Raw genomic sequence first — 25,646 nt, 5'->3', positions numbered from 1 at the left:
ACCTGTCCCTACTAGGTATGTGGCTCCTTTGATGGCCATACACATAGCGAGATCAGCCCCGATATGGCTGCGGACACCTCATATGAGACATGGCCGGCTTGCTCTTTGGCAAGCGATAAGAACCCTCTCCCCGCAATAGAGGTAGAACTGGGCTGTGAGAAGGAAGGGAGGCCGCAGGTGATACGGAGATATGGCACATGCTGGATATTCAAGATGAGACAAAAGGGCAAGATTAGCTACATGCCACGCATAACAAAATAAGAGGAAATATGCCAGATAAATGAAGATCGCATCCACGATAACGGCAGTAAAGACTCTTTTATATGCCAACGTCAGCCGGGATAATAGCGACAATGCAGCGAATATTCTTTTCCTTCTACCTACACCCAGTAAGTCTACCTCTACCTTTCTAAGCTACAGCAATACTTACAGTCTAAAACCCGGAGACCTCTGATGAAGAAGAAGAAGGGATTTAATAGAGTACCCTATAGGCTTACCGTGGGGTTGTCGTCCTATGTCGATGACAATTAAGCTAATTTACAGTTGAGTCTTGAAATGCCCGACCCTGATGCCCAACCCAGCTCCCTTTATGAATCTAAAGCAGTTCCTTCATCTCCTTTGCAGAACTCCAAAATGTCCTGTTATAATAGCCATCTCGGCTAAGGGACTGTTGTTACACGCGATACTCTGTACTCAGTCAGACTAATTCACCGTTTCTGATTAAAGAATCCCGACCAACCGACTATTGAGCATGCGAGCCCCAACAGTGACACTCTCTAACAAAATCTCCACCGACCGACCGAATCTCACCACTGGTAGTGAATGAAAGGGCCAACATCAATTTCGGAGTCCGAAATTCTTAAGTAGCCCCGCTCGAAATCGACCAACATCTGAAGCTGGATATGTGAATAAGACCAATCAAGTTGGATCTGACATGCTCCTGGGAAATGGGCGTATGGCTGCCGTTACCCCAGTGTCAGTGAAGCGCCCAATACTCCGGACAAAGTCGATTAAACTCAAGAAATTGGCGTTTGCGCCCCGGTCCGAAAGCACTAAGTTGCTATTGTTACAAGGCCACCAATCACTTGGCATCGCAGAAAATCCATCGTTGGGTGGTTATCACAAGCTTGCCTCAGACGAAAACGAACTTTTGGCATGCTCTTGTCTATTGCCTAGGCACGGTCTGGAATAGTTCGAGTGGCATGAATTGCATATAATGTGATGCACCATGATTCGCCACACAAAAGTACCAGACCTGACCGTGTTCCATGCCCAACACATGTTGACATGGTTGTCGCAAAATTACAGACTACAGGTACCTGCATTTGTACCACACTAGGGAAAGTGGCCAGGAGGTACTTATGTGAGGCGAGGTGCAAGGGGATGAACCAAACCAAAAGCAGACGAGAGGATTTTTTTTGTGCAAGAAATAATCACAATACAAAGAATGATGGCTAGGTATCGAATAACGCAATCCACAGGTGGAAGCAATTTGGCAGAGGAAACGCCCATCATTACTAGCAAGTTCTACGGTACCAGCATACATGGAAGCACCCAAGTACAGGTACCAGGGGTTAGTTTGGGCGTGCCGTCCCCTGTAGTGCGCTATCAAAAGTGGACCACCCGCGCTGTAGCTCGAATCAGCTGCTGTCAATAGAACCTCCACTGGAAGATTGATGAGCCACCCATTTGATCCATTGGATATTGGATTGGATTCCTCTCACCCCGCAACCTTCACGACTCGCAAGCCGTCGCGGATCTCGTCGTTCGTTATACGGTCGTCAATTCATTCTCTTTTCTTATTTTCCCCATCTTGCGGGAAGAGAATGAGAATTGCACTGCAAGCATGTATCTTGCATCTCAGTCTGTCTTAATTGCCTTGTCCTTTGCTTTGGCCGATGCAACAGCTTTGGCTCCTGAGCTGGATTGGGACACAATAAAGCCGAGCCGGAAATTGGAATATCACGACTGTTACGATGGATATCAGTGTGCGCGCCTAGAAGTGCCTCTTGACTGGACAAACAGCACCGACACTCGCACTGCCGTCATTGCCATTGCCAAACTGCCAGCTGTAGTCTCTGACGATGACCCCAGTTTTGGCGGAAGCATCTTTGTGAATCCGGGAGGCCCAGGGGCATCAGGTGTTTCTTTCGTTCTCTCGGACGGGCATGATTTGCAGCAATATGTCGATAAGCCTGGTCGCCGCCACTACGAGATTTTCTCATGGGATCCTCGTGGTATCGGCCGCACGACTCCAAGCTCCAACTGCTTCCGCTCCGACATCGTGTCTCGTAGTGCGTGGCAGCTTGAGGCTCGTGGAAATGGCGGGCTCGATAAGGGCATTGACTCAATCAAATATGGCCTCGCAATGTCAAAAGCTTTGTCTAAGCGATGCAAGGATTCGGAGAAGCAGTGGGGAGATGGAATGGCCTTTGTGAACACCCCTAGCGTGGCTCGAGACATGGTCGAGATGGTGGATAAAGTCGATGAGTTGAGAAAACGCCAGGGCGTCAGTAAAGCACAGGATGACACCCGTCAGGAGCTCAGGAAACGGACTGAGGAAGATGATGTGCCGCGGCTGCAGTACATTGGATTTTCCTATGGCACAGCCCTCGGTAACTACTTTGCAAGTTTATATCCAGGCCGTGTTGGGAGGATGGTGCTTGATGGAGTGGTTCATGCAGATGATTATGCAAATGGTCCTGTAAGTTCATCGCGCAATTCCCTGAGCTGCGGAATTTGATCAATCGCCGTCTTTCTAGCTCATACATCAAACTAACCAATTTCAGGGCTGGCTTACGAATCTTCACGACACGGATGAAATCTTGGAGGAATTCTGGCGAGGCTGCTACCAAGCAGGTCCATCTATTTGCACCCTCGCCTCTGACTCAGATGCCTCGCCTACTGAGATCAAATCCCGATTCTGGTCTTGGGTAGCCGATCTCGACGACGTCCCAATACCTGCACTATCTTCTTCAGGCACTATAGTCGTCATTACCGGCGACGATATCCGTAAACTTGTTGGCTCTTCCCTCTACAATCCCATTCGGACTTTCAAGCTCCTGGCAACAACTCTTCACGAGGCCATGAAGGGCAATACGACCGAACTCGTCAGTAACTTGATGAAGTTTGGCCATTTGCCGAATCTGGACACCGTCTGCTCCGATAATAACAGCACCAAGCCCGCTGCTATTCTCCCCGAGTCTCAATCTGCTGTCATCTGTGGTGACGGTGATGATATTACTGACAAAGATGCTGGCTGGTGGTCCAAGTATGTCCAGCGCCAAATGAGCAAGTCGAAGCTGTTTGGAAGCTATTGGTCCAATATTCGCTTCAGCTGCTCCAGTTGGTCGTTTCGCCCCAATCTATCGTTCAAGGGCCCTTTCACAACCCCCAAAGCGCACCCTAATTTAGTCGCAGGGCATCCGGCTGCTCCTCTGCTGTTTCTGAGTCCTCGCCTTGATCCAGTCACACCCCTCAACTCGGCCCGCGCAATGGCTGCTAACCACCCTGGCGCGGCCGTCGTCGTTCAAGAATCCATGGGTCATTGTGTGATTGGCACTGCTCCAAGTGATTGCACTAAAAGTATTGTGGCCGACTATTTTGAGTCTGGAACTGTTCCATCGGAGGAAGTAACATGCAAGACACAATGTGGGCCATGGGATGACAATTGCAGTGGTTATTCTCCCGAAACCGCAAGCACTGGTGACTTTGCAAGCTGGCAACTCCAAGGCAATCCTCTCCTCTTTCAACAATGACTCAAAATTTAAGAGATCTCCCGTTACATCGTTATATTAAGAAAAAAGCTTCCGTGCATCTGGTGCCGATTTCGCGTCATGGCATAGTGAACAATCTACGCCGACATGCAAACCAAGAGACATTTTCAAGTACTGGAGAGTTGGGATAAACGATATCAAAATTTGCAGTTAGTTCGAATAGAATCACAATTATTATAATCAGGTTATACGTTTTCTTTTCTGTTGTTATTTTCTTCATTTCTACTTTGCGAATATGGTCAAGCATCGTCCTCCATCACACAAACTTACTTCTATATGACGAACAAAGGTGTGAAGTGAATCAGACCACTTAATTACTTGGTATTGAGAGAAGTCACACTTAAATAATGTAGTAGGTGACAAGATGATTTTATTCCTGCAATACTATTGTAATAAAATATTCCCATGACCTACGAAAATGCCTCTCAACCGTCACGTCAGCGCATATCATATAGATGCCTTGCTATCAAAGCTAGCAAGAATGCATGCATACATGGTGTGAGACGAACTCAGTTGAATTGAAGTTTAGAATTTGGAATTTATTTACACCAAAATAGTTATTTATCCAGTTTTGTTGTTTGTAACCCGTAAGATCCTCTGAGCACCACGATGATGCCGTCTTAGTGCGTTCACAAGGTCGCGGATGACTTCCGGAGTGCGAAACTCACCGCGACTGCAAGATAAATGATTATGAACTTTGATATCTACGGGAAACAATCGTTTTGGTGAGATTATAGAAATGGCACAAATGTTACTGGATTTTAGATAAGCGACTTCCGGGCTCCGAAGAAGACGACTTCCGGATTCCGAACATATTCCTCCACGATGACTTCTTTCCGGATTCCGGGCAAAGTAATGTCTGGATTAACGATCGCTGTCAAAGTACCTAGACATGTTAGAAGATATCCAACTTCAAACTCAAGAAGTAGATCATCAAGTTTTCATTGCAAATAACTTGTGATAGCATAGGTATAAATATGAACCTAGCCCCTCGTTAATCTCAGACAAAATTCACCCAACAAGCTTTCATTGACAAATCGTTCAATAAAACAATACTCTACTTACTATATATATCACAATGGTGACCTCCAGTCTAATCGCTTGCCTCGTCGTGTTGGCCGGTGTTGCTGTGGCGTATCCAGGTAGGTTTTCAACCTTTGCAGCGCATCACTTTGCTAATACAACATGCTTCAAATCGCAGCTCCCCCAGTGGCTGAAAGCCACGCAGTTTTTCGACGATGTGGACCTCTTGAGGTATGCCCTGACTCAAAACTGTCAGGTGAGATTACTGTTACCATATAAATGAGTTAAGCTGATCAATTGCTCATCTTCTTCAGCGGCGCAAGAATCTGCACCCGTTCGAAGGTGCGGACCTCTAGAGATTTGTACCGACTCAGAGCCAGTGGCTCCCGTCCGAAAGAGGTGCGGACCTCTGGAGGTTTGTGTCGATGGTGAGCCAGTGGCTCCCGTCCGAAAGAGGTGCGGACCTCTGGAGCATTGCGTCGATTCAGAGTCAGCAGTGGAACAGTAAACTTGATATCATATATAGAACAAGATATAGGCTAGGGAATATTTGTTCTTGATATGGCACCAATTATGGACTTGGGTTTCTTGTAGCGTAGCAGAGTTGAAGAGAGGAGATGTAGATGCGAAGTCGTGTTGGGAGATCTTGATAATTTTATAGCTTACAGAATGGACTAGGATGGGGTAACTGTTTTGTTCATTGTCGGTAACTTCCACGGGTGAAATACTGACTCTTCGAAAGTAACCAAAACAACTACTTTCCGCATTCCTTGGTTCTTTTATTTAACTTCATAATGCCATTAAACCTTTAAAAAAAGGTTATTGTTCAACTATTATTTAGACGTCCTTTCACCACAAACTCGCCCATGGTTGGTAGTCTTCAGCCTGCATCAGCTGTTGAAGCTGCCTCCGCCGAACTCCAATATTACCACCATCAAAGAGTGAAAACACCGTCGCATCATTCAATAGTCTCGGAAACACTGTATCAGTTCGGTAAGATGTCCTATATGTGCATCAGCCTAATGAGCTTGTTGGGGGGGTAAACGGGTTGGAGAATTGGAAATCCTTCCTCCCGGGAATAACTTATAACTCACATTCCCACCAACTGCATCGTGTCCCAGACGGCACTGACAGCCTGGTCGGTGCAATAAATTTTGGCCTGCAAACAGGCTTCATATCGGCTGCTGTCATTTCCAACTCCCTTTTCAACGCCATCGAGAGCCTTCCAAGCGAGGAGACGAGATGTATCAATCTTGATCTTAGCGTTGATCAACAAGTCGGCTGGACTTTGCCTCTCAATAATCGGTACCGTGCCTCTGCGGCTGTCTTCTTTAGCAAACTTCAGGGCTGCTTCAAAGGCTGCCCGCATCGTCCCAACTGCCATAGCACCCGCTAACGCAGCGGACATGCTGAAGGCCCGCAGGATGATGGAAGCTCCAGTCCCTGGAGCCCCTAATACATCTCCAGCCGGAACTTTGAAGTTAGTGTACCTGGTTAGTGGCCCAGTGGCCGCAGTATGACCCATAAGATTCGGTTCCGCGATCTTTTGATACGCATTGGGCTCATTCTGAGCTATCGTATCTCTTGTTACCAGAAAAACGATGATATTTGACGCGGGATCATCATTTGGGTCTTGAGGTCCACCATCCTCTGACAACCGGCAGCAAAGGCAGGCGAGCGCAGCACCTTTTCCGTCCCAACCAGCGCTGTTGGTAGTCCATAACTGCGCGTAGTTGCAAAGCATTAGTGAAACAATGAACTATGTAATTGATGAATTTGGCGGGGCCTTCTTACTTTTTCGCCATTTATAATGTAGTAGTCACCCTCTTTCCGCGCAGTAGTTTCCAATCCTTGGCCACCCTTTTCAAGCCAATTGGCAGTGCCACCTGGTTCGGAATGGGCCAAACTAGCAAGTGGTTCACCTTCGCAAGTGAGAAAAGGAGCAAGAAACTTCTTTTGCTGCTCCGGTGTGCCGCCGAGGATCAGAGGCATTAAGCCAAGTCCGGTGCCGAGCACATGAAGCATAATGCTCGAATCGATTGCATAGAGCTCTTCCGCAACAATTGCGCCATCTATAAACGACTCATTGCTTCCACCGAGTGGAACTGGGACCTGAGCTTTTACAAAGCCAGCTTTCACAAGCTTTTGGTAAAACGGCAAAGTGGCTTGGAATCGGGATTCCTGGTCGCTGTATTGAGAGTATATTTCTCTAGCAGGTAAAAGAATTTCTTGCCCGATTTTGGCAGCTCCCTCTCGCAGAGCCTTTTGTTTATCGGTTAAGTCAAACCCAATCATGTTGAATGTTGATCAAAGAACTAGAAGCTGTGATATCGGTTCTCAATCGGTAGAAAACAGAGGTATGTGGTGGGATGGTAGAGCGACACGGCACAGTCGAAAACAGAGAGAGCTGCTCTAGTTAGATGTTATATACTTAACAATGCAAATAGTTCTTCGATCATTACATGTGAGTGATTAATCTTTCATAAGCGACTTCCCAACTTCGATACATTACTGGGTAGCGATGTTCGAAGAGGGGCACTCTTTAAATCCTGCAGTGTTGCGGCCGCCCTCCACGAGTCAAACGGTTGTGTCGGGCGGTTGAGTCGGATCAGGTGGCTTATGCATCGGCTTATACACCATATTGAGAACGATTTACCGAGATATATTGCACTTAATATGGAAGATAGGATGTGTAGTTTGTTACTTCAGGTACTAACTATAAAACGTACTGTCTTTATCTCCTTGTTCCAATTGCCTCGTGCAATGGATTATTGGATTCTATTGGATTAAAGGTTGAATATAACTGCGTGATGAAGTCCTGCAGTTTCAAATAGTAGGATACCTTAGCTAACTCTACTGGGGAATATGGCTTCCATTACCATACGGTCCTCTCGCCTGTCTACCTACCATTTCTTTCAGCTCAATACCCACTAAAGTAGTTGATATGCATCAGGTGAGTAGTGTGTGTTTCTTTGTGCTAATTGCACTCTTAGTTCAACGCTATACTGACACGAACACATTAGCCACTTCGACCTGCATCTCTTGAATGTCGTCTATTCAATGCATCTGGATGGATAAGCGTAAAATCACAGAGTAGATTAAGTTGATCAAATAAATACATCATATAAAACTTTTATTCATGTGAAATACAGCATGAGACCTCATACGTCAAAGACAGTGACTTTTAAGCATAGTCTTTAGAGCGTAAACTCGGACATACCAACCATCGTCAACCCCGCGGCTGACAAAAATGAGCCAACTACGGAGTAGAACAGAGAGAGATATGCTGACCTGACCAGTGTTACCCACTGCTTACGAACATGTATAGTCACCACCATGTGGGGTTTGTTTACTCGGCAGATAATTACGCGGAAACGATTGGTGTTCCAACATATAGTCATGACCTGAAGGATTGATAGGCATGAACAGGTTGCCCATTAGCGTTGCTTTCTTCTAAAAATATGTGACGAGTGGGTTGCATTCTTGAAAGCTGATTAGTGATTTCGTAGAAACAGTTGCCCACCGCTCAGCACTGACTCGTGGGAATTTTACCCCTCAACAAGAAGATGTGAACACCACACCCAATCTCCAAGAGTCTCTCAACTAGACTATTCTTCTAAGCTACCGCAATGACATGTCATCACCACTTGGCTGTGAATGCTCCCTAGAGCGCATTTATACTCAAGACGCGACGCTGAGTAAATGTGTCATCTTCAGTAAAGAGAGGCTCATTTATAGCAAGAATCTGATGATATTGCAACGTACTAACCGTTCCGAGTATTGTCATACAATACAAATACTCTTGAGTGGTAAGCCGGCGTTTTGCTATTTGCCGAAAAGCAATGTCTTGATGAATTAATTTATGGAATGTGTCGTGGTTTACATTGTAAATTTGATCTGGGTTGCTTGTTATATATACCTGGTCCTTCAACCATAAGAAGACAGAATCAACAATTATTGTTAGCAAAATATTGTCCACCAATAGGAATGAAGGCGATACTGGTGCGAAGTGTGTCTCAATGTCCGTATTGAAGCAATTGGTTTCGGATAGACGGAAACTCCCGATGCTAGATAGGAAATCCCAAACTCATCGGAATAGTACCAAGTAGGGAAATAAATCTGGTAGAGTTTGGGGTTGGAAAGGCGGCATGGAGCTCAAGAAGGGACGAACGGTCGGATCGGATTTTGGGGACTTTGCGGAAGTTACCGTGCTAGTGAACGGCGATGTTATTTCGGCGTTTAGGGGCTCTTCATGTTGCTATGTCATCCACACGCTAAAGATTGTCGAATTGCCATTTTTGGCATTGAATGAGATGGCCATAGGCGGAAATAACGTGTGAATAATGGTCTCTCTGAATACGGTCGATGTATTGCGCTGAACATGGTGAAGAACCCTCACTTGGTTGATATAAAGAGGACGTTGCCAATCGAATGATTGAACATGAAAGGATAACTACACCATATTCTACAAGAAGATTGGCACCGAACTCATATCATCTTATAATGTCAAAGATCTTGAAGAATATTATGCTCGTGGGGGTATGTTGGCGCTCTTGACGAGATCGTGGCTTTGTAACTGACGTGAAATAGGCTGGGGGGAATCTCGGGACACACGTGCTGCAGTCCCTTCTTGAAGCAAAATTTAACGTCTCTGTAATGAGCCGAGCATCCAGCAAAGCTGCCTTTCCGGAGAATGTACGAGTATATAAGACAGACTATTCGGAATCATCACTTATAAGTGCACTTGAGGGACATGATGCTATGGTAAGCACCATCAGTGGCAGCGGGCTGAAAGAGCAGCAAAAAATCATTGATGCCGCCATTCTTGCTGGAGTAAAAAGGTTCATTCCATCAGAATATGGCATTGACGTCTGCCATCCGAAAGCTATGGAAATTGTTCCTTTCTTCAGCCAAAAACAGCAAATCAATGCCTATCTAAGGAGCAAGGAATCTCAAGGCATTACGTGGACCAGCGTGGCCACAGGGCCTTTCCTGGATTGGGTGTGTTTATTAACACCATCTTTGATAGCATTAACTTTACAGAGAAAGCTTTCTAACAAATTGAATAGGGTCTTGGCGCTGGACTGTTTGGATTTGACTTGAAGAATCGGTCCGCAACTTTTGTTGATGAAGGCACTCAACCATTTAGCACCACAATTCTTCCCACGGTCGGGAAAGCTATAGCGTCTGTTCTTACACACGCCTCTGACACCGAGAACAAAAGGATGTTCGTCCACTCATTCAGGACTACCCAAAAGCAGATATTGGAGATACTAGAGAAGCAAACAGGTGCGCCATGGAAGGTACGACACGTACCGGCTGATGAAATGATATCTGCAGGGAGACACAAGATGTCAAGCGGCCAAGGCGGTGTATTTGAGCTTCTCCAGGCGGCAATGTTTAAGGGAGGCTGTGGATCCGATTTTGAAACTGAGTTTGAAGTGCATAATGATCTTTTAGAGTTACGTCCAGATAATCTAGAGGGGTCCATAGCCTCTATACTCAGCCTCTGATAGTAGTTGCAGCTGAGATGTCCAACTGTATTGACAATTGCTTATATTTACTCGGTTCGTACGGTTTATAGAAATACCTTTATGAATATAGAATCGTAACCTGAGGACTGAGCAGTAAATATGAGTGCATATTTGTCCACGACACTATACATGGCTTCTTTAACTACATTCGATTGTGTCCGTTCATCTGATAAACCGTTACGACTGGCATACCACACAATTACTCAACTTCAGCGACTAGGAAATACATCTGCAGGAACATCTGCCCTTATAACTGGCCCGAGATACGACTCGTAATCATCAGGATTAGTCTCATTGCCATTCCACTTCAACGCGCGAGCAAGAGGTCGGTAATCTCCAGAGGTGAAGTTGTAAGTTACACCATTGTTCGATAGCGTCGGAGTATGAAACATATAAAAGAAGCTAGTTGCAAAAGACCCTTCAACGTCAGTCAGATTATACTCCTGAATTGTGCCATACGTTGGTACACCAAGGAAGCCAGGCAAGATGGGCTGCGGCGTGTCTTGGTAGTCGATCTTGACGGAAGGATCAAAACCATAGATGGTTGGGACAAAAGTGGTGTTAGCGGGGACGAGTTCGTAGAGGATATGTGCCGACGGCAAGCCGATATCGATCCTTAAGAACGGTATAATAGATTCCGAGGCATTTGCGCTCCAATGATAAGTGTCGATGTTGGGTGTAGTTGCCTGAGCTGAGAGGACGTTTTGCTGATCACCTGGAATAGACAAGACTTGCGGACTGGCAAAAGGTATTGTCGTCGTGGCATTCTGAGTTATCGGGCCAACAGCGTCCCTGCTGTATGGCAAGCCCATATAGGGAATTGAGTAGACGTTATTATCGCTGGAAATCTTGATGAATCCGCTATAGACAGGCGTCGAGTACGGATATTTGTCCGGTTGAGGTGTAATATGCACTGTGATAGTGGTTGACTCGCCGGGCTGAAGAGTCAGCTTGGTCGTTGAGAATTGAGCTGACGCAGGAACAGAATGCGGAGTATAGACGCTGATGCTGTTAAAGTTTGGTTCGCCAGCCAAGTAATTTTCATCAGCTCGAAGGAATGCAGCCGGATCGTGGCTGAAAGTGTAGTGATTTGGTTTCTTTGAATCGTTTGTTATGGTTATTTTCTGCGGTGGCGGATTCGCAGAGTCCTTCAAGCTGAATTCCGAAGGACTTATTGTTGAATCAGCTTTGACAGCAGCATAAACGTCCAGCAATCCACCACCTTGGCGAAGTGTGGAAGTGAATGGTATCGTGGAGTTGTATTCTGGGAGCGGAGAAGCAGCAGTCTTGAGACGATCAAAGAGTTGTGCAACAGTTAGATGAGGGAATTGGCTCTTGAGAAGCGCATAGCTCGCGGCTGCCAGCGGCGTTGCCATGGATGTTCCCGATACAACAGCATAACCACCCGCGGCAAGCGGCCATGTTGATAGAATTGTGCCTCCGGGAGAAGCGACTTTGGGATGCAGTGTCATCTCGATGGTAGGACCAGAACTCGAGAATGAGTCCACAAAGTTTCCTAGTGGATCAGCAATAAGTTGCTGAGATTGTGAACCTGTTGAAATAAATTGCAGGCTATACGTCTCATTAGCTGATAAGCCTTGAATAGCTTGCACAATTGCTTTTGAGCTATCGTAGGTCAAATATAATTTGTCGGGGGAGCCGTCGTTTTCAGGTTCATCCAGCTCGATGAGCTGATCTTCGCTTGTGAGGTAAGCCATAATAGTTGTGACACCCAATTCCTGAGCTTGAAACCAGCCAGTGCCACAATCATCCTGCCATGACACCAACAATATGGTTGTGTTCCAATCTACAGTTGCATTAGTCACTGCATCCCACGCCGGCTGGTAACAGCCACTGGCGACAGTATCATTGATCGGTATTCCAAGCCCAGTTCCAAGCACGAAGATGTCCTGCTTGCTCTTTCCCGGGAAAGGGAGTACCGATATATAGTCTAGCGATTTGCCTTTCTCGTCGTGGGCTTGGAAATGAGTCTGATATACCGAATTCTCCACGGCCCCTACACTGAGCGCGTCTTGGCAAATACCAGGAATCGATGCACTATAGATGCCAGGACCAAAGTTGCCAACGGCTGCCACAACTGCTACTCCCTTCTTTGCGAGCTGGGTGACCACTGGGTCGAAAGGGTTGAGAGCTTCCCATAATTCACCGATGATTCCAAGAGACATGGATATCACGTCTGCGCCGTCTTCAGCGGCTCGAAGCATTGCGCTTATAATAATGTCGTTGGGTGTGTTAGAGCCGGGACAGCTCAAGACTCTGTAAGCTCCTATTGTCGCATCAGGAGCCCCTCCAACAAGGCCAAAGCCTACATCGTCGGGATCTTCCATAGCCAAAATTCCTGCCACGGCGTTAGTCAACGACGATATAGGTTAGAGATTTGTTACTCGTCGCCAATACTTACCAAGAGTGTGAGTGCCATGTCCACCTTCAGGACATGTTGCCAGTGGATCAGGGCTAGGCATGGGAGCATTGGTGCCATCGTAATTATCGCCGACGAAATCATAACCGAAAGCAATTTTGTAGCCAGGTCCGAAGCCTCCGCCAAGTGCAGGGTGACGATAATCGACACCAGAGTCAATGATGCCGATCTGGACTCCTTTGCCTCTGATGCCTTCATCATGAAGCTTCTGAATGTTGACAGAAAGTAGGGGCTGGTTCACGCCGCTAACACCTCGTAGGTTGGGCAAAGTTGTATTGCTGTTGCCAGTGGTCGATTGGCTACTGCCGCTGGCCGACTTGACTTTTGGACTACCGTTTCTATAATATGGCTCAGGCGGAGGGACCATCGTCACATGCCAGGCGTTTTTCACTCCATTGGCCTTCCTGACAGACTCGAGGTCGACGTCTGTGTGAAAGGAGACCGAAATTCCTGAGAAGATATCCACGGAATTGAACTCATTGCGAAGTTGGTAGCCCGCTTTGATGCCAACAGGGGTTTGGGCAAAGCGTTGCTGAGGTTGCAAAGAGGGATGGAAATCTGGCTCAAACTCAATAATGTATGCATTGGGAACAATGGTGATGTTGGGCTTCTGTGCCGGTTGCACAGTCGAGAGCGATGCCGCGCTGCCAGTTACGGCCAGCAAGCTAAAGGCGGCCTTGACCTTCATTGTTCTAGGCCAATAGGAGGCTCAGAGGAATCCAATCAAGTGAAACTGAGTTGCAAGCAAGACAACTTAATGTCTTGTGGCTTAACAAATAAGCGCCCAGAGAAAATCAACTTTCGTTGGCTCCCATTTATATATAATATGGTACAAGTGAGTGCTGGACGCGTCTAGTGATGCAAGCAGCCCATATTGTGACAGACTTTTGTGACACGACGCCGATCGAAATACGAGGTAGCATCACGTTTACGAAGATCCCATTTTTGGGATCAAAACCCATCTCAGCGTTTGCAAATCCACTTTTGATTGCGATGGGCGAGGTAAGTTGGGGGAAAAGTGGGCGTAATTCATGCCGGATTGATCTTCACTGTCACAGCGACTATCAACTTCTCCAAGACATCACGCGAAGAAAGTGATAAGGAAGTACCAGAGGCTTGGCAGGATCGGGGAATTTTCCGTATCCGAAAACAGTGGCAGCGTATCAGTATTGCAAATATAGCAACACATTGCGCGGTTTGGACTCCGGAGTTCCGGAATCACAGACCGTTTACCCCAATATCTCCTCGTATCGGGCGCTAGTCTCATGCCGCTGACCGGCTGTTACGGTAAAATGGCATTAGTCGAGTTCTGAGACTGGGATTGTGCATGATACGAAGCTTTGCACAGCTGGGATCGGAGGTATCGTCTTTTGTATCTGCTTTGGAATATTGTTAGTTATGACATTCGAGGCTTGGATACTTGTTTGGCATTGGATCTAAACTTCACAGCCATGCATGAGCCTGCTATTTGGCTACATTTACCAATAACTACAGATGGGATGCGTCATTTTCAGCAAGATCATTCGTCTATTCGTAAGGCAAAAGCGGTTCAAGTTTTCTTCGTCGAGCACATGGTTTCTCTTCTAGAGTGGCCTATTCATAGCCCCGATGTCAACCCCATAGAAGACAAGTGGAATCTACTTTGAATTACCTTTCAAACGATATTAATACCTGATTTTTCCTAGTTGTGTGGCTTGAGATGAATGTATGTTTATTTGTTATGTTGTAGTTCCGGGTAGCCTCAAATTACGTCTGTACATGGACTTTTGACACCCCACTAGGTTTCATGAAGAATGTGTTTTGAAAGGGTCTGTGATCGGTAGCGGCTAGGATAGATGACTAAACCCTGCTCGGCCTGGCTTAGTAGTACATTTATAAGAAACAAGGCAAGTTATCTCGACGGAGTGACCCCTAGCTGTGACGGCGGCTTCGTTCTAGTTGGAACCAACCTATGGAGTACAGTAGCCAGATCGAATGGTTCCTTGAGCTTATTCTCGCGCCGTGGTCCTCGTAGTGGCTAGACGAGCTAGGTTTCTTGTGATGTGTTTACATGTTATTGGCGAAGTTCAAATATATCTACGAGCAGCCGTCGTCCACGGGCCTTGCGCGAGGGGCATCGACATCCTCTGTCTAGGCGGCGGCTGGCGGCGTCACTGACAGGCTTTCAGTCATTGAAGAATCGCTGCAGCTGCTCCTCTGTCTAGGGCAGAATCCGCAGACGGGCCGGCTGCTGCTAACCATCATGGCCACGAGGACGGTCGCGGTGTCTATGGCAGTCCCTCTATCGAGATATCGAGATCCCTCTACCGCCTATCCATCACAACTGAGACGGCGAGAAATTGGCGACGCCGGACGAGACGCCGTCGGGCGATGTGAAAGGCGTCATAGACGGCCTAGGCACCATGGGCGGCTCTGAATCTCACGAGGCTGGCTCCTTTGTTCTTTGGGCCGTCTCGTCCAACATCACCTTCTTCCGAGCCGTCTCTGAAGTCACGTCGGCTCTTCTCCAGTCCGGTGGTTCCAGCACGCTGCCCAGAGGCATCACCTCTTCCACTGTCCCGCGCTCCTCCTCCACCACCGCTGCAGGCTGGCCATCAGCCAACATGTTTTCTCTGCCTCCCCAGAACAAAACTCTCCAGCTGATTATGCTCTTCTTCTCCGGTGCCGGCATCATCTTCCCCATGGTCGACCGTCCGTCGACCGTCCGCCTTTCATCCAAAAGTACCACGACGCGAAGCGCAACGAGTTCAAGGCCGTTCAGAACCCGTGGCTTTCTCTCCTCAACACCATATTTGCAGTTGCATCCCACACAAGCTAAACCGAGGCTTCGTCGGAGTAGAAACCCGAGTCAGAGCTGTTCATTTGGGGAGTGGAGAGCTTGTGGGAGGACACGGAGCCCAGCGCTGCCAATCTGGAGTCTGGTGAGTGCGTACATACGTTGCATGCACACCCAACACTCGCGTCCCAGTATATCATTGTCTTGATTGATGGACTGCTGCCCAGTGCAATCCTTGCTGCTCATGGCGCACTATTATCAAGACGCCCAACAGCCGGAGCGTTCGTGGAATGCACACAGTCTCGCCGTTCAAACAGCCTATAAGATCGGGTTGCATTCCAAGGCAGCCTTGGCCGGTCTGAGGCAGTCCGAGATGGAGGCGCGCAAACGCATATGGCACGGCTGTGTGGTCCTGAATCGGTGAGAGAGAGAGACTTTCTGCATCTTTGTACATGCTCCTTGCCAGGCGATTGAACATACGCGCGTCCAGGCTGCTCGCCATGACCCTTGACCATTCCTCCCAACCTCGTCGATATGGACCTACTCACCTATCACCAGTTTCCGCCAGCAGCAGAAGCCATCAGAGATCGAGAGAGCACCTCCGACAGCATTCTCCTCTTTATCGATACCATGTACGTATTGGCATCAAGCATCTTCATTTCTGACCTCTTTGTCTCCCGTCCTGGACAATGAGCAGATGACAATATGACATATATGGGTGACACAATCTCCAATGTGTACAGCTCAAATATGAACAATGATATCCAACTCCCCATGTCGGACATGCTTGCCCGGATTGTGGTTCACGAATAGAGGCTCGCAGAGTGGAGGCATAGACTATCTCCTCAGCTTACAGCGTAGACCGTGGGAGGCAACGGTCGAGGACGCAGATCCGAAGAACCTCGTCTTCGGTAAGCTAAGCATCGTCATGATCTTACGATACCTCAACACTCGCATCCTTCTGCATCGACCCATTCTCAGCGCATCTTTCCATGACATCTGCCAAGCGCAAGACTTTCCCCCGGATTCTGAGGGGCCAATGAGCCCACAGAGCAAACAGCGTCTTTTTTCTCCCGAACTGGCTGAGCTCAGCATCAACATTTGACAACAGACTACCTGCGAAATGATCAGCATCGTTCACAAGACACGCCAGTCACCGCAACGCTCGGCAACATGGTGGTTTACTGCTTACTATGGTAGGGGAGCATGCTGCCACCTCCCGTGTTATTTTGGGAGAAATTCTTCCTCCCCCAAAACTCTCAGTTTCTAACTCACCCTTGGCCTGTGTAGGTTTTCCATGCGTCTCTCGTTGTGTTCAGCTGTATTTTGCTCAAAGTCAACTCGTCTCACAGGGCACCCGGCCCATCCGGAAACGAGTTGGCGAGATTGTCATGTCCGAGTTCCTACAAGATGCTCGAGATGCTCAGGCATCTGCAAATAGCCGCAGGGGCTCTACATAAGATCAGCGATAGCACGACATCAGCCGTTAGGGTGCGGGCCACACTAGCCAAGTACATCCAAATTCGTATGACCCTTCTCAAGGACAATTCCTGGTGCCATCGCCGTGGAGAAGCTTCCCAAAAGGGACACTTATATTCCCGTTCGCACTTAGTGATTCCTTTGGTGGGTTTGACATGGGATTCTATCAGGCTTGGCCTGACACCGATCTTCTCATCCACAGAGAGCAAATTGATGGCCACTATGATCTTACCACCAGGGCTTGCATGTTCATTTCTTATGATGCTGAATTTCAATGGTTAATAATGACTCATGGCTGTGTGATCGAATCATTTCCTTGCCAGGTGGTATCACAACCAGCAATGACACGACCGGTCCGAAGGATCCTTTGTAGTAGACGTCCATGTCCTTTCGGACGCCCGTGATGATGGTTAGTCGCAGCTTTGAAGCAGGCTCCATACCGTGGCCCATATCGTCGGCTAAGAGTTGAACGCCCTTGGACAAGGCATCAGTAATAAGCTTCTTATATTGATAGCAGCCACATCGCTGACCAGCTGAGCTACGTTCCAGCCTTGGGTGTCGGAGAAGTCCTTTAAAGTAAGCAGGAGCGCCTTGAAGAACTCCTCAGCGACCTTGGAGTTGATGATGATGCGTATGTAAATCTGGCCCGAGTTGACAAAGGGCGCCATCGACACATCTCACATCCCACATCCCCTCACGGCCTTGGCGAGATCGACATCTTCACAGACAATGGCAGGGGCCTTGCCACCGAGTTCCATGAGTGTGGGCTTCAGGTACTTGCCAAGCCTCTACGGCATTGATGGATCCAACGCGGGTCGATCCGGTAAAATTGATCTTCTTGATGGCGGGGTGGGCAATCAGCTTACTGGTGAGGATACCAGCATCCTTGGGATCATGGTACAGGGTGTTAAGGCAGCCAGCCGGAAGGCCGGCATAGCGAAGAGCAGAGGGGAGGCAACTCCCCACATAGTTCCAGGAGCAGCCTCGGGACCCTTGAGCACAGCGGTATTACCCCTGCATTGTCCCTGTTAGTGAACATAAGTTGGGCTTATGGGGACATATCGCAGGACGGAATAGGTACTAGTGGACATGGTGATGAAGAAATGCAGGAGTCGAGCCTTGCTTACTTACATAGCAAGCGGCTGCAGGCAAGCCCGTAGTGCCAGGACGTGGGGAATGTTCCGGGGAGAAGATGCCCAACACGACACCGTACGGCTCCTTGACGACCAGGGCACTACGACCAGAGGCAGCAATAACAGGGCTTGTTGATGTGGTGACCACTTGGATGAGGTCGGCGATGCTGCGGCAGGCGCTGATGGCCACGCCATGCTCGTGGTTGAACATTTCTGGATTGACACCAATCTCAGTATGGCTAAAGTAGAACGTGTCGTCGGCTCGCCTTCTCCATTAGGTCGGCCTCACGGAGGAAGATGCCTCTCCGAAAGTCCGGCTTGGTCTGAGACTAGCTCTCCAAGGCCCTTTCGGCCGAGTTGACAGCTCGTGTTGTATCCTTCTCTGTGACAGCAGAACAATTGTAGAAGACCTGGTGGGTGACGGGAGAGACGGGGTCAAAGTCTTGGCCAGTGTGATCTGCTTACCAACCAGGAAAAGGGGCAGCGTGGAGGTTGGGTTGAAAGTCGGCTTTGGGTATCAGATGGATCCCATGGCAACGGTTGCTTAGATGCTCTTTAGGAAATAAAAGCTTGAGATGCTAAATTGGGAGTTGGCGTATGTATAACTCAAAGCGCTAAGAAAGGGATTCTTTTGTTGAAAAAAGATGCTTTATTCAAAAGATATTTCGAGCAGAGAAGTTACGTATGTGTTGTGTTTTATCGAGCGATGCTGAATGGTTGTGATATTCTCCGCTGATGTTTGTTAAATGACCTTGGGAACTCCATCTATTTCAACTTTGAGTTTTCCAAGGGCACAAAGCTTGCCCCCTTTATATTGAAAGCCCCCTATACATAGTGAATCTACTGTATACCCGGTGCAAACACGTAAATCACGTAAATCAATCTTCTTCAACAAGCAGCTCTTCCGGAGCCGAAGCTTTCCATCCCGTCGTGTCCCTTCCCCCGACGGGTCTCTCCCATAGAACCTGAGATTGTTTGGTATCGTCTGGCCAAAGGCTTGACGCGAATGGTAGAATGTCTGAGAGTGCTGGCAAGCCGAACAAGGCGACCGAGTATTTCGGATATTTGTTTTAAAGCTCCTTGATCCTTGTTGCAAAGAACAGACATAGAAATAGTTTACAGACAACCTCTATTCAAGAGCATACTTAAAACAACCTCTTACAGCGTTATTTAGTCTAGATTCTACAACAACAACTCATTAAGTTTGTCCATCTATTCGTTCATCATAACAATCTTCTCGCCTCGCGCTTTCGTTAGGTGACTTCTGCCAAATATGTCGTTTTGAATAAGCGAAAGGCCGAGGTTGACGATTTGGCCACCTCGGCTAACATGTCTGCATTATCTCGGTGGCCGACAATGGTAAATGCAGCAAGACAATAAATTCAACTGCATCACAATGCACACGCATACTCATACGGAGTAAGGCGATAATGAGGAGGGACCAGGTAGCTTCAGAATACCAAATACCTCCAGAAACAGCATGTAGTGCGAATGCTCCATAGCGAGTGTCTCTAAATGGTTCACCTGCCTGCGTACAAGTAACAATTTCAGTCACACATTCCTTGCATGGCCCGGCTTCTACTGTATTATTCGCATGCAAGATAGAAAGTGGCAAGTCAGCCCGAGACGCCTATTCTTTTACATGCTCAGTGCTCATGATCTCTACAATATTCATCAATCTTGTAAATGGACATGTCCGGCTACTGGCGAGGTTAGGTTCAATAACTAGCTAACAGCAAGACAAGTTGAAGTACTCGGTAGATTCGGTCTGTAATGATACTAATCTAATTACCTAGGTAGGTAATTGTCTCGCTAGAAGATCGGCCGGAACTGGACAACGTAATACGACGAGAGTATAAGAGCAAGCCTCCACTCCGGTGATAGTGCGATTACGTACCTGTACGGACCACGGAGGTCGCCGTTAAACGTCTTGTCATGGCCGCCGACCACGAATGTAGCTATCCTAAAGAGTCTTTAGCGACTTCTGCGGAGTAGCTCCGTGTCCCTTGTTGGTACGATTATCGGGAGGTTTCCCTTGAAACTGTAGTGCTTATAGTTGATGTTCTTACCTACTAAGGCAGGAACTTATTGCGATATAATGCATCTGCATACAGGTGCAGGTACCCTTGTATATGCGATAAAGCAACCCTGTTAGCTTGGAGAAAACTTTAGTCGCGACCTCCGTAGTGCGTGATCACTATGTAAATACCGTATATTGCGTATTCCCTCGCAAAACTGGACTGTGGGTCTCTCCAGATATGACTCCCGGCGGCTATGAGTTACTAGGGGTAGTAAAGTAATCGTCTAACTCTGTGCAGTTCATTAAGCGAAGAAAGCAGACAAATCCACAGTCCAGTTTTGCGAGGGATTACGATATTCCACTCTATTTTTCCACATTCATACCTAGTACACGTTGTTGATCAAGGTTCCAACTTCTCAATGTATGTGTATTCTCATGTCATCCCCATGCTTCAGCAAAATTCTCCGATCCCTCACCCAGCCAATGCCTAAACCGGTGCCTGTTATGACGATAGTTCCCCGTTCAAGGGTGGTACCTTGTGAAAGGAAGGAGATGATCTTCTTGATCCCTGGAGATCAAGGCTAGTGTAGCCGTTGGTGCTGACGAGCAGGATTTCCGAGGCTTATGTACTTCGTGTTCGAATCATGCACTGCCGCGCCATTAAGGATTCCTTGGATTACCAACTGCTCCGGGTGTCCGATAGCCAGGGCTGGCCAACACTAGGCCGATGGAATCGAATTCCTTGGAGAAAGACCACTGGTTCTTGAACTACTGCACTCACGCAGACATTGTTACCGCAAGTGTAGCCTAAGACGGAGTCTTCTCTGATGTGGCGTCCATCCTTCGAGATCGCAAAGTAATTCGGCCTCATAATCCCCCAGCCGTCCTGGGCAATCTTGGGAATTAATAATGGTTGGATGCGGGCCGCTTATCGATCTCCGCGGCGGAATTCGGAAAATAGTAGTGGTGTTAGTGGAATATTCTCTCATGTTAACATCAGGACGTACCGATTGAATGATCATATGTTAATTAGTGAGAGGTACAGCAAGCAGCCTCTAATGACCAGGAGGCTTCGGATCGCTCACTACTACCCCAGTTGTTATTATAGCAAAACTTTTGCAGTTGGATCAAAGTTACACTGTTGGACCAAAGTTATACAGTTAGGTCAAAGTCATCCAAGTAAATCAAAGTCATCTAGCCAGATCAAGTTCGTTGAGTTGGATCAAGTTCGTTGAGTTAGATCAAGTTCATTAGTTAGATCAAGTTCATTGAGTTGGATCAAAGTCATCTAGATAGATCAAGTTTATTGGGTTGGATCAAAGTCCTCTAGTTGGATCAATGTCATCTAGCTAGATCAATATTATCCGGCGAGACACCAACACCACCTCATCCAATTAAGGCCATCGAGCCAGGTTATGCTTATTAAAAGAGAGATAACAAGAAAACAGTTTGTATTCTTACCAATAGTTACTATGTGGGCACAGCTTCCTAATGTAATTTAGCAGGGTAGTGGATTTTGACTTTTGGGGTGTGGAAATCGAGGGCCCCGTTTGCCCAGGTTGCCGAGGGGAGGTCTGGATCGCAGCAATGCATCGCGCATCTGCTTTCCAATTAGGCCAAGTCTCTGTTGTCAGCATCGATATTGTCAGCCGAGTATGAGTGCAATGGCCAAAAGAAGGATCGAGCGGCTGATGTTGAATACGACTGACATGTTGTTGAATCAGGTAGGGGTATTAATTGTAACCATGGCACGCAATCTTGCCAAGAGTATATAGGTAGGAACCACTGCCTGCCGCTGGTCATGGTATTACAAGAAATGGAACCTCGCGGGCGTCTTTATGTTTACAGCAATGATCAGAGTCCGTGACCCATCCACTGCTGCCATGGCATCGCCCCAAATGCTACCCAAAGTCGACAGGCGCTACAGCAACAGCTCGCCTCTCTCTCTACGCATGTCGTGCGACCGCTGTCGTGTCCAGAAGCTTAAATGTTCTGTACCGACCGGAGCAGAAGCTTGCCAGCGGTGCATGCGGGCCAGAGTCTCTTGTGTGTTTGGGCGACGGACGCCTTCGAAGCGTTCAAGCCGGACAGCAACACGTCCGCCAAGTCCGCCCAGCCCGCCCACACAAAATGAACAGCCGCCCTTGAGCCCCCAGCGGACCGTTGCCGTTCCCCCGGCGCCAAGCTCCGGGCTGATAACGGCATCAGCATCGGCATCGTCATCATCCACATGCTCGTCACTATCACCAACGATAGCGCCATCTGGCTGTCAGGCTGCAACTCCAGATACGGAACTGGATACATGTACGCTCATAGTCTCTGAGCCCATGCCGTCGGCAGCCCCAGAGCTTGAGCTCGAGCCCAGATCATGCGATGCTCTCCATCTCCATGCCTCGTGGGACGGCTCGGCTGTGGACCTGGACATTTACGAGTATGGCTTCGCCTCCACCATGCCCAAGCGTAATGGCGACATGGACATGGACATGGTCGGTTACGACTAGCTAGAGCAGTCAGGGTTTGCTTTGGACGACGGGAGCACGTTTGAAATGGGCCGATTTGACCTGGCGCCATGGTCCCATTTACCACCCCCGACAGCCGAGGCGAGACGGGTCCCTGACGATATGGCCGCGATCAACAGCACCTTGGCCAGTAATATGGGCAGAATCAGCAACGCTGCCACTGCCACGACAGGCCAGCGACTCACTGCCCTGGTATCCGAGATCCAGCAGCAGCTACGGAGATTGGAGGAGGGTCCGTGGCACACAGATAGCACCCACAGCCTGCATGACTACCCAGTTGGCACCATTCTCGAGCTCTCACAGCAATTCAGCGCCATCGCAGGGTCCATCCTCAGCAGCACCGTCTGCATCAGTGGTGGGTTGGAGGAGGCCGGCAGCGACGAGGACAATGACAACAGCGAGAGGACGGCTGGCTGCGCCACAGCAGACACGCCGACGATGCTGCTCATTATGTGCGGCTACATTTGGCTGGTGCGAATCTACGGCATCGTGATGGGCCACTTTCAGAAGCACCTGGACCGAATGCCTACCGGCGATCCCCGCCATCTGAGGACCACCACGGGTGTTATCAGCCCCATCGCCGGTGGTGTAAGTGTAAGCACCAAGCTTCGCCTAGGCGAACTCCCCTGCACAGACGTGGCCCTGAGTCTGCAGCAGATTCACACAGCGGTCCGCATGCTGCTTGACGTGCTACATGAGATCGAGGGCCACTTGGGGCGCGGGGCCGTAGCAGCTTGCGACATGGCCGTGGCGTTGCTGCTTAACTCTGGGAGGCCCCAAAATGGCAGCTCCCGCGGCCTGGGCATCAAGGCGGCGGCAGTGAAGAAGCTTCTGAGGGAGAAGATGGGCCTTTGAGAGAATATCGACCCACTACCATGTTGCCCTGATACTACATGATGTTGTTATAGAACTAGCCCTATAGTGGCCTTGCACACCTTCCTATGGAGCGATTATAAGCGGAGTTTATTGTGTTCCAGATCTTTGAATAGAATCTTGCTGTTACATTGAGTTATGAGTCAAGTTGACGACTGTTTATTTACTCTCCACACTAGTGTATTTACTATTCTGAAAACAAAGCCTTGTGGCTGTATGTGGTTAAATGTTAATTTTGGCTAAAAAGCAAGCATGTTATGTTATAGAGTACTTGGTTTACATATTAAATTATAAAAAAATTTCCAAATGAGGCAATATTTACATTAAGTACCAACAGGCTATAATATTTATGTAGTAATAGAAATATATTAAATTATGAACATAAAATATAGTATTAACGTACAGTATGTATCTTGGAAGAAGCGGTAGTTGGAAGAGCACTAGCCTAGCTTAACTCCTAGTCAGGTACTCACTCGTACGTGACGTGCCGACACAACCGATCCTCAACCATGTTGGGAATAATGTACAAGAGCAATCACCGTCGCAGATTATCTTGCCCCACAAACGTGGCATGTCTTATGGTCTTATAATATGGAACCCCAAAGTCCCTAGGCTACCATTTGCCGTAAGATAGTAGGGATCTGCAGGTTCTGCCGAGTTTGCCGTGTCGGGCCGCTCGGCAGCAATCCCGGGGTTACGGCCGACGGAGCAGTCGACGGAGCAATCGACGGCGCAGTCGACGGAGCAAATCGAGGGACGTCCGGAGATTCTGTTGCCCAAGCGTCCAGATCCAGTTCTCCGCCGGGGGACGTGGAGACATGACTCGTGAGGCTCGTACAACCACGTGTTGGCCCCTCCTTGACTGGCAACTTTCCGACAACCTGGCAGAAGCTTTCGGCCGAAAAGGACATGGAGTGTGCAGTTTTTTCGTCCGTTGATAGCACTCCGTAACCTTTTTGCCTCACGCAGTAAGCTCAACCAGCCGAAGTCCACACCCCCAAGGCCCCCTTTCTCAAGCTAGGAGCAAGGATAAGGATCCATGCAGGACGTTGAATCCCGCACTAATATGCACATGGCGTACGCCGAGACCTGCCAAAAAGCTTAGCTAGCCGAATCATTGACGGGCGCCAGTCAGAGTCAGGGTCAGGAACACGCATGTTTGCAGCTGTTCTATTGGTGGGGGATACGGTGGTGGCATTGTGGCGAAAGGTCGCATACCACTTGACGTGATTCTGCAACATGGCCTCAAGGGCATCCGCCATACTGGAGTTGCACCTTGGACATGTCCACGATCGCAACAACGTTCAACTCTGGTCGTTTTTTTTGTCTTGCTGGCGAGTTGAGAGTGAACTCTAACGGCTGAACTGGCAACTTCCGCCTCTTTCCATTCACCTGTCCATGATGCTTCTGGCTTGCGATTTATCTCACCATAACAGGCAACCCAGCTTGGCTGCTTCGCCACCGGTACTTGTTTGGGCGGCGCCTTGTTGTTGTTGTTTCGAATAATTTTTGAATGAGACGGAGATGGATTGCAAGTTGCCAGAGTACGATACGAAGAAATGGAAGCTGGGAGGCCGTATTTTATAGGCTTATGGCTGGTGAGAAGTCTCTGATGGATTGGGGTCAGGTGTACTCGTCTGTGGGTGTGCAATACTACCACGCCAATATTGAAATGCCGCCGTTAGCCACACCAATAGAGCGATGCGACCAGCTTCACCTGTTTCACCCGTTTCATCCGTTTCGCGGCCGAGAACCCATAGAAGATCCAAGAACCCAGACCCAGCAGACAAGCTCTCGTCATATCTACCAATTCCCGGCCCGATTCTACACCTGCTGGTAGAGATGCCATGTATTTTGCGTCGAAATAACCGAAATCAGAGTGGTCAGAGGAGACCATTCAATGCTTATCCAACGGCAAAGGTCTAAATCTCTGAAATCCGGTTTCTAGCTACCTAGAAGGTGATGGACTTCGGGTTAGAGGGCTAGCTGGCTTTGAAATTCACGTTCCAAGAGACGATATGAACATTATTCAAGACCTTTTATTCCTCCATCAAAGGATGGAAACTGACACCA

General features: G+C 48.2%; 9 protein-coding genes across 9 annotated transcripts; 6 read left to right on the top strand and 3 right to left on the bottom strand.

The window, feature by feature from the left end:
* The first annotated feature begins 1,661 nt into the window (after nucleotides 1–1,661).
* V8C40DRAFT_258505 (alpha/beta hydrolase) lies at nucleotides 1,662–4,314 on the top strand. The gene is made up of 2 exons (XM_083218738.1): nucleotides 1,662–2,704; nucleotides 2,790–4,314. The coding sequence occupies exons 1-2, from the start codon at nucleotides 1,847–1,849 to the stop codon at nucleotides 3,756–3,758; spliced, it is 1,827 nt and encodes a 608-aa protein (XP_083067534.1). The 5' UTR covers nucleotides 1,662–1,846; the 3' UTR covers nucleotides 3,759–4,314.
* Nucleotides 4,315–4,693: 379 nt separating this feature from the next.
* Nucleotides 4,694–5,573, top strand: V8C40DRAFT_258503 (uncharacterized protein). Its single transcript, XM_083218737.1, has 3 exons — nucleotides 4,694–4,918; nucleotides 4,978–5,055; nucleotides 5,114–5,573. Exons 1-3 carry the CDS (start codon nucleotides 4,855–4,857, stop codon nucleotides 5,305–5,307), a joined length of 336 nt encoding a protein of 111 aa, XP_083067533.1. The 5' UTR covers nucleotides 4,694–4,854; the 3' UTR covers nucleotides 5,308–5,573.
* V8C40DRAFT_258501 (Nitroalkane oxidase in complex with Spermine, A competitive inhibitor) lies at nucleotides 5,439–7,293 on the bottom strand. Its single transcript, XM_083218736.1, has 3 exons — nucleotides 6,594–7,293; nucleotides 5,894–6,522; nucleotides 5,439–5,802 (listed from the first exon to the last, which is right to left on the bottom strand). The coding sequence occupies exons 1-3, from the start codon at nucleotides 7,092–7,094 to the stop codon at nucleotides 5,649–5,651; spliced, it is 1,284 nt and encodes a 427-aa protein (XP_083067532.1). The 5' UTR covers nucleotides 7,095–7,293; the 3' UTR covers nucleotides 5,439–5,648.
* A 2,009-nt stretch (nucleotides 7,294–9,302) lies between these two features.
* V8C40DRAFT_284039 (aromatic alcohol reductase) lies at nucleotides 9,303–10,416 on the top strand (the record flags this gene model as incomplete). Its single annotated transcript, XM_083222079.1, has 3 exons — nucleotides 9,303–9,338; nucleotides 9,390–9,800; nucleotides 9,869–10,416. The coding sequence occupies 3 exons, from the start codon at nucleotides 9,303–9,305 to the stop codon at nucleotides 10,310–10,312; spliced, it is 891 nt and encodes a 296-aa protein (XP_083067531.1). The 3' UTR covers nucleotides 10,313–10,416.
* Nucleotides 10,285–13,577, bottom strand: V8C40DRAFT_258498 (S8 family peptidase). Its single transcript, XM_083218735.1, has 2 exons — nucleotides 12,756–13,577; nucleotides 10,285–12,692 (listed from the first exon to the last, which is right to left on the bottom strand). The coding sequence occupies exons 1-2, from the start codon at nucleotides 13,459–13,461 to the stop codon at nucleotides 10,543–10,545; spliced, it is 2,856 nt and encodes a 951-aa protein (XP_083067530.1). The 5' UTR covers nucleotides 13,462–13,577; the 3' UTR covers nucleotides 10,285–10,542.
* Nucleotides 13,578–16,000: 2,423 nt separating this feature from the next.
* On the top strand, nucleotides 16,001–17,227 carry V8C40DRAFT_258493 (uncharacterized protein). The gene has a single exon (XM_083218734.1). The coding sequence runs from the start codon at nucleotides 16,307–16,309 to the stop codon at nucleotides 16,652–16,654; it is 348 nt and encodes a 115-aa protein (XP_083067529.1). The 5' UTR covers nucleotides 16,001–16,306; the 3' UTR covers nucleotides 16,655–17,227.
* A 3-nt stretch (nucleotides 17,228–17,230) lies between these two features.
* On the bottom strand, nucleotides 17,231–18,704 carry V8C40DRAFT_284033 (Aldehyde/histidinol dehydrogenase). The gene is made up of 5 exons (XM_083222078.1): nucleotides 18,160–18,704; nucleotides 17,895–18,053; nucleotides 17,727–17,816; nucleotides 17,559–17,669; nucleotides 17,231–17,502 (listed from the first exon to the last, which is right to left on the bottom strand). The coding sequence occupies exons 1-5, from the start codon at nucleotides 18,370–18,372 to the stop codon at nucleotides 17,278–17,280; spliced, it is 798 nt and encodes a 265-aa protein (XP_083067528.1). The 5' UTR covers nucleotides 18,373–18,704; the 3' UTR covers nucleotides 17,231–17,277.
* Nucleotides 18,705–21,738: 3,034 nt separating this feature from the next.
* On the top strand, nucleotides 21,739–22,682 carry V8C40DRAFT_284029 (Zn(II)2Cys6 transcription factor domain-containing protein; the record flags this gene model as incomplete). The annotated part of the gene is made up of 1 exon (XM_083222077.1): nucleotides 21,739–22,682. Exon 1 carries the CDS (start codon nucleotides 22,020–22,022, stop codon nucleotides 22,680–22,682), a length of 663 nt encoding a protein of 220 aa, XP_083067527.1. The 5' UTR covers nucleotides 21,739–22,019.
* Nucleotides 22,683–22,860: 178 nt separating this feature from the next.
* V8C40DRAFT_258487 (uncharacterized protein) lies at nucleotides 22,861–23,674 on the top strand. The gene has a single exon (XM_083218733.1). It carries the CDS (start codon nucleotides 23,139–23,141, stop codon nucleotides 23,553–23,555), a length of 417 nt encoding a protein of 138 aa, XP_083067526.1. The 5' UTR covers nucleotides 22,861–23,138; the 3' UTR covers nucleotides 23,556–23,674.
* The last annotated feature ends 1,972 nt before the right edge of the window (nucleotides 23,675–25,646 follow it).

This window comes from Trichoderma camerunense (genome assembly GCF_050948025.1).
Source record: "Trichoderma camerunense strain CBS 138272 chromosome Unknown V8C40scaffold_28, whole genome shotgun sequence".
NCBI lineage: Eukaryota > Fungi > Ascomycota > Sordariomycetes > Hypocreales > Hypocreaceae > Trichoderma > Trichoderma camerunense.
This window is presented reverse-complemented; position numbering and strand designations above follow the sequence as displayed.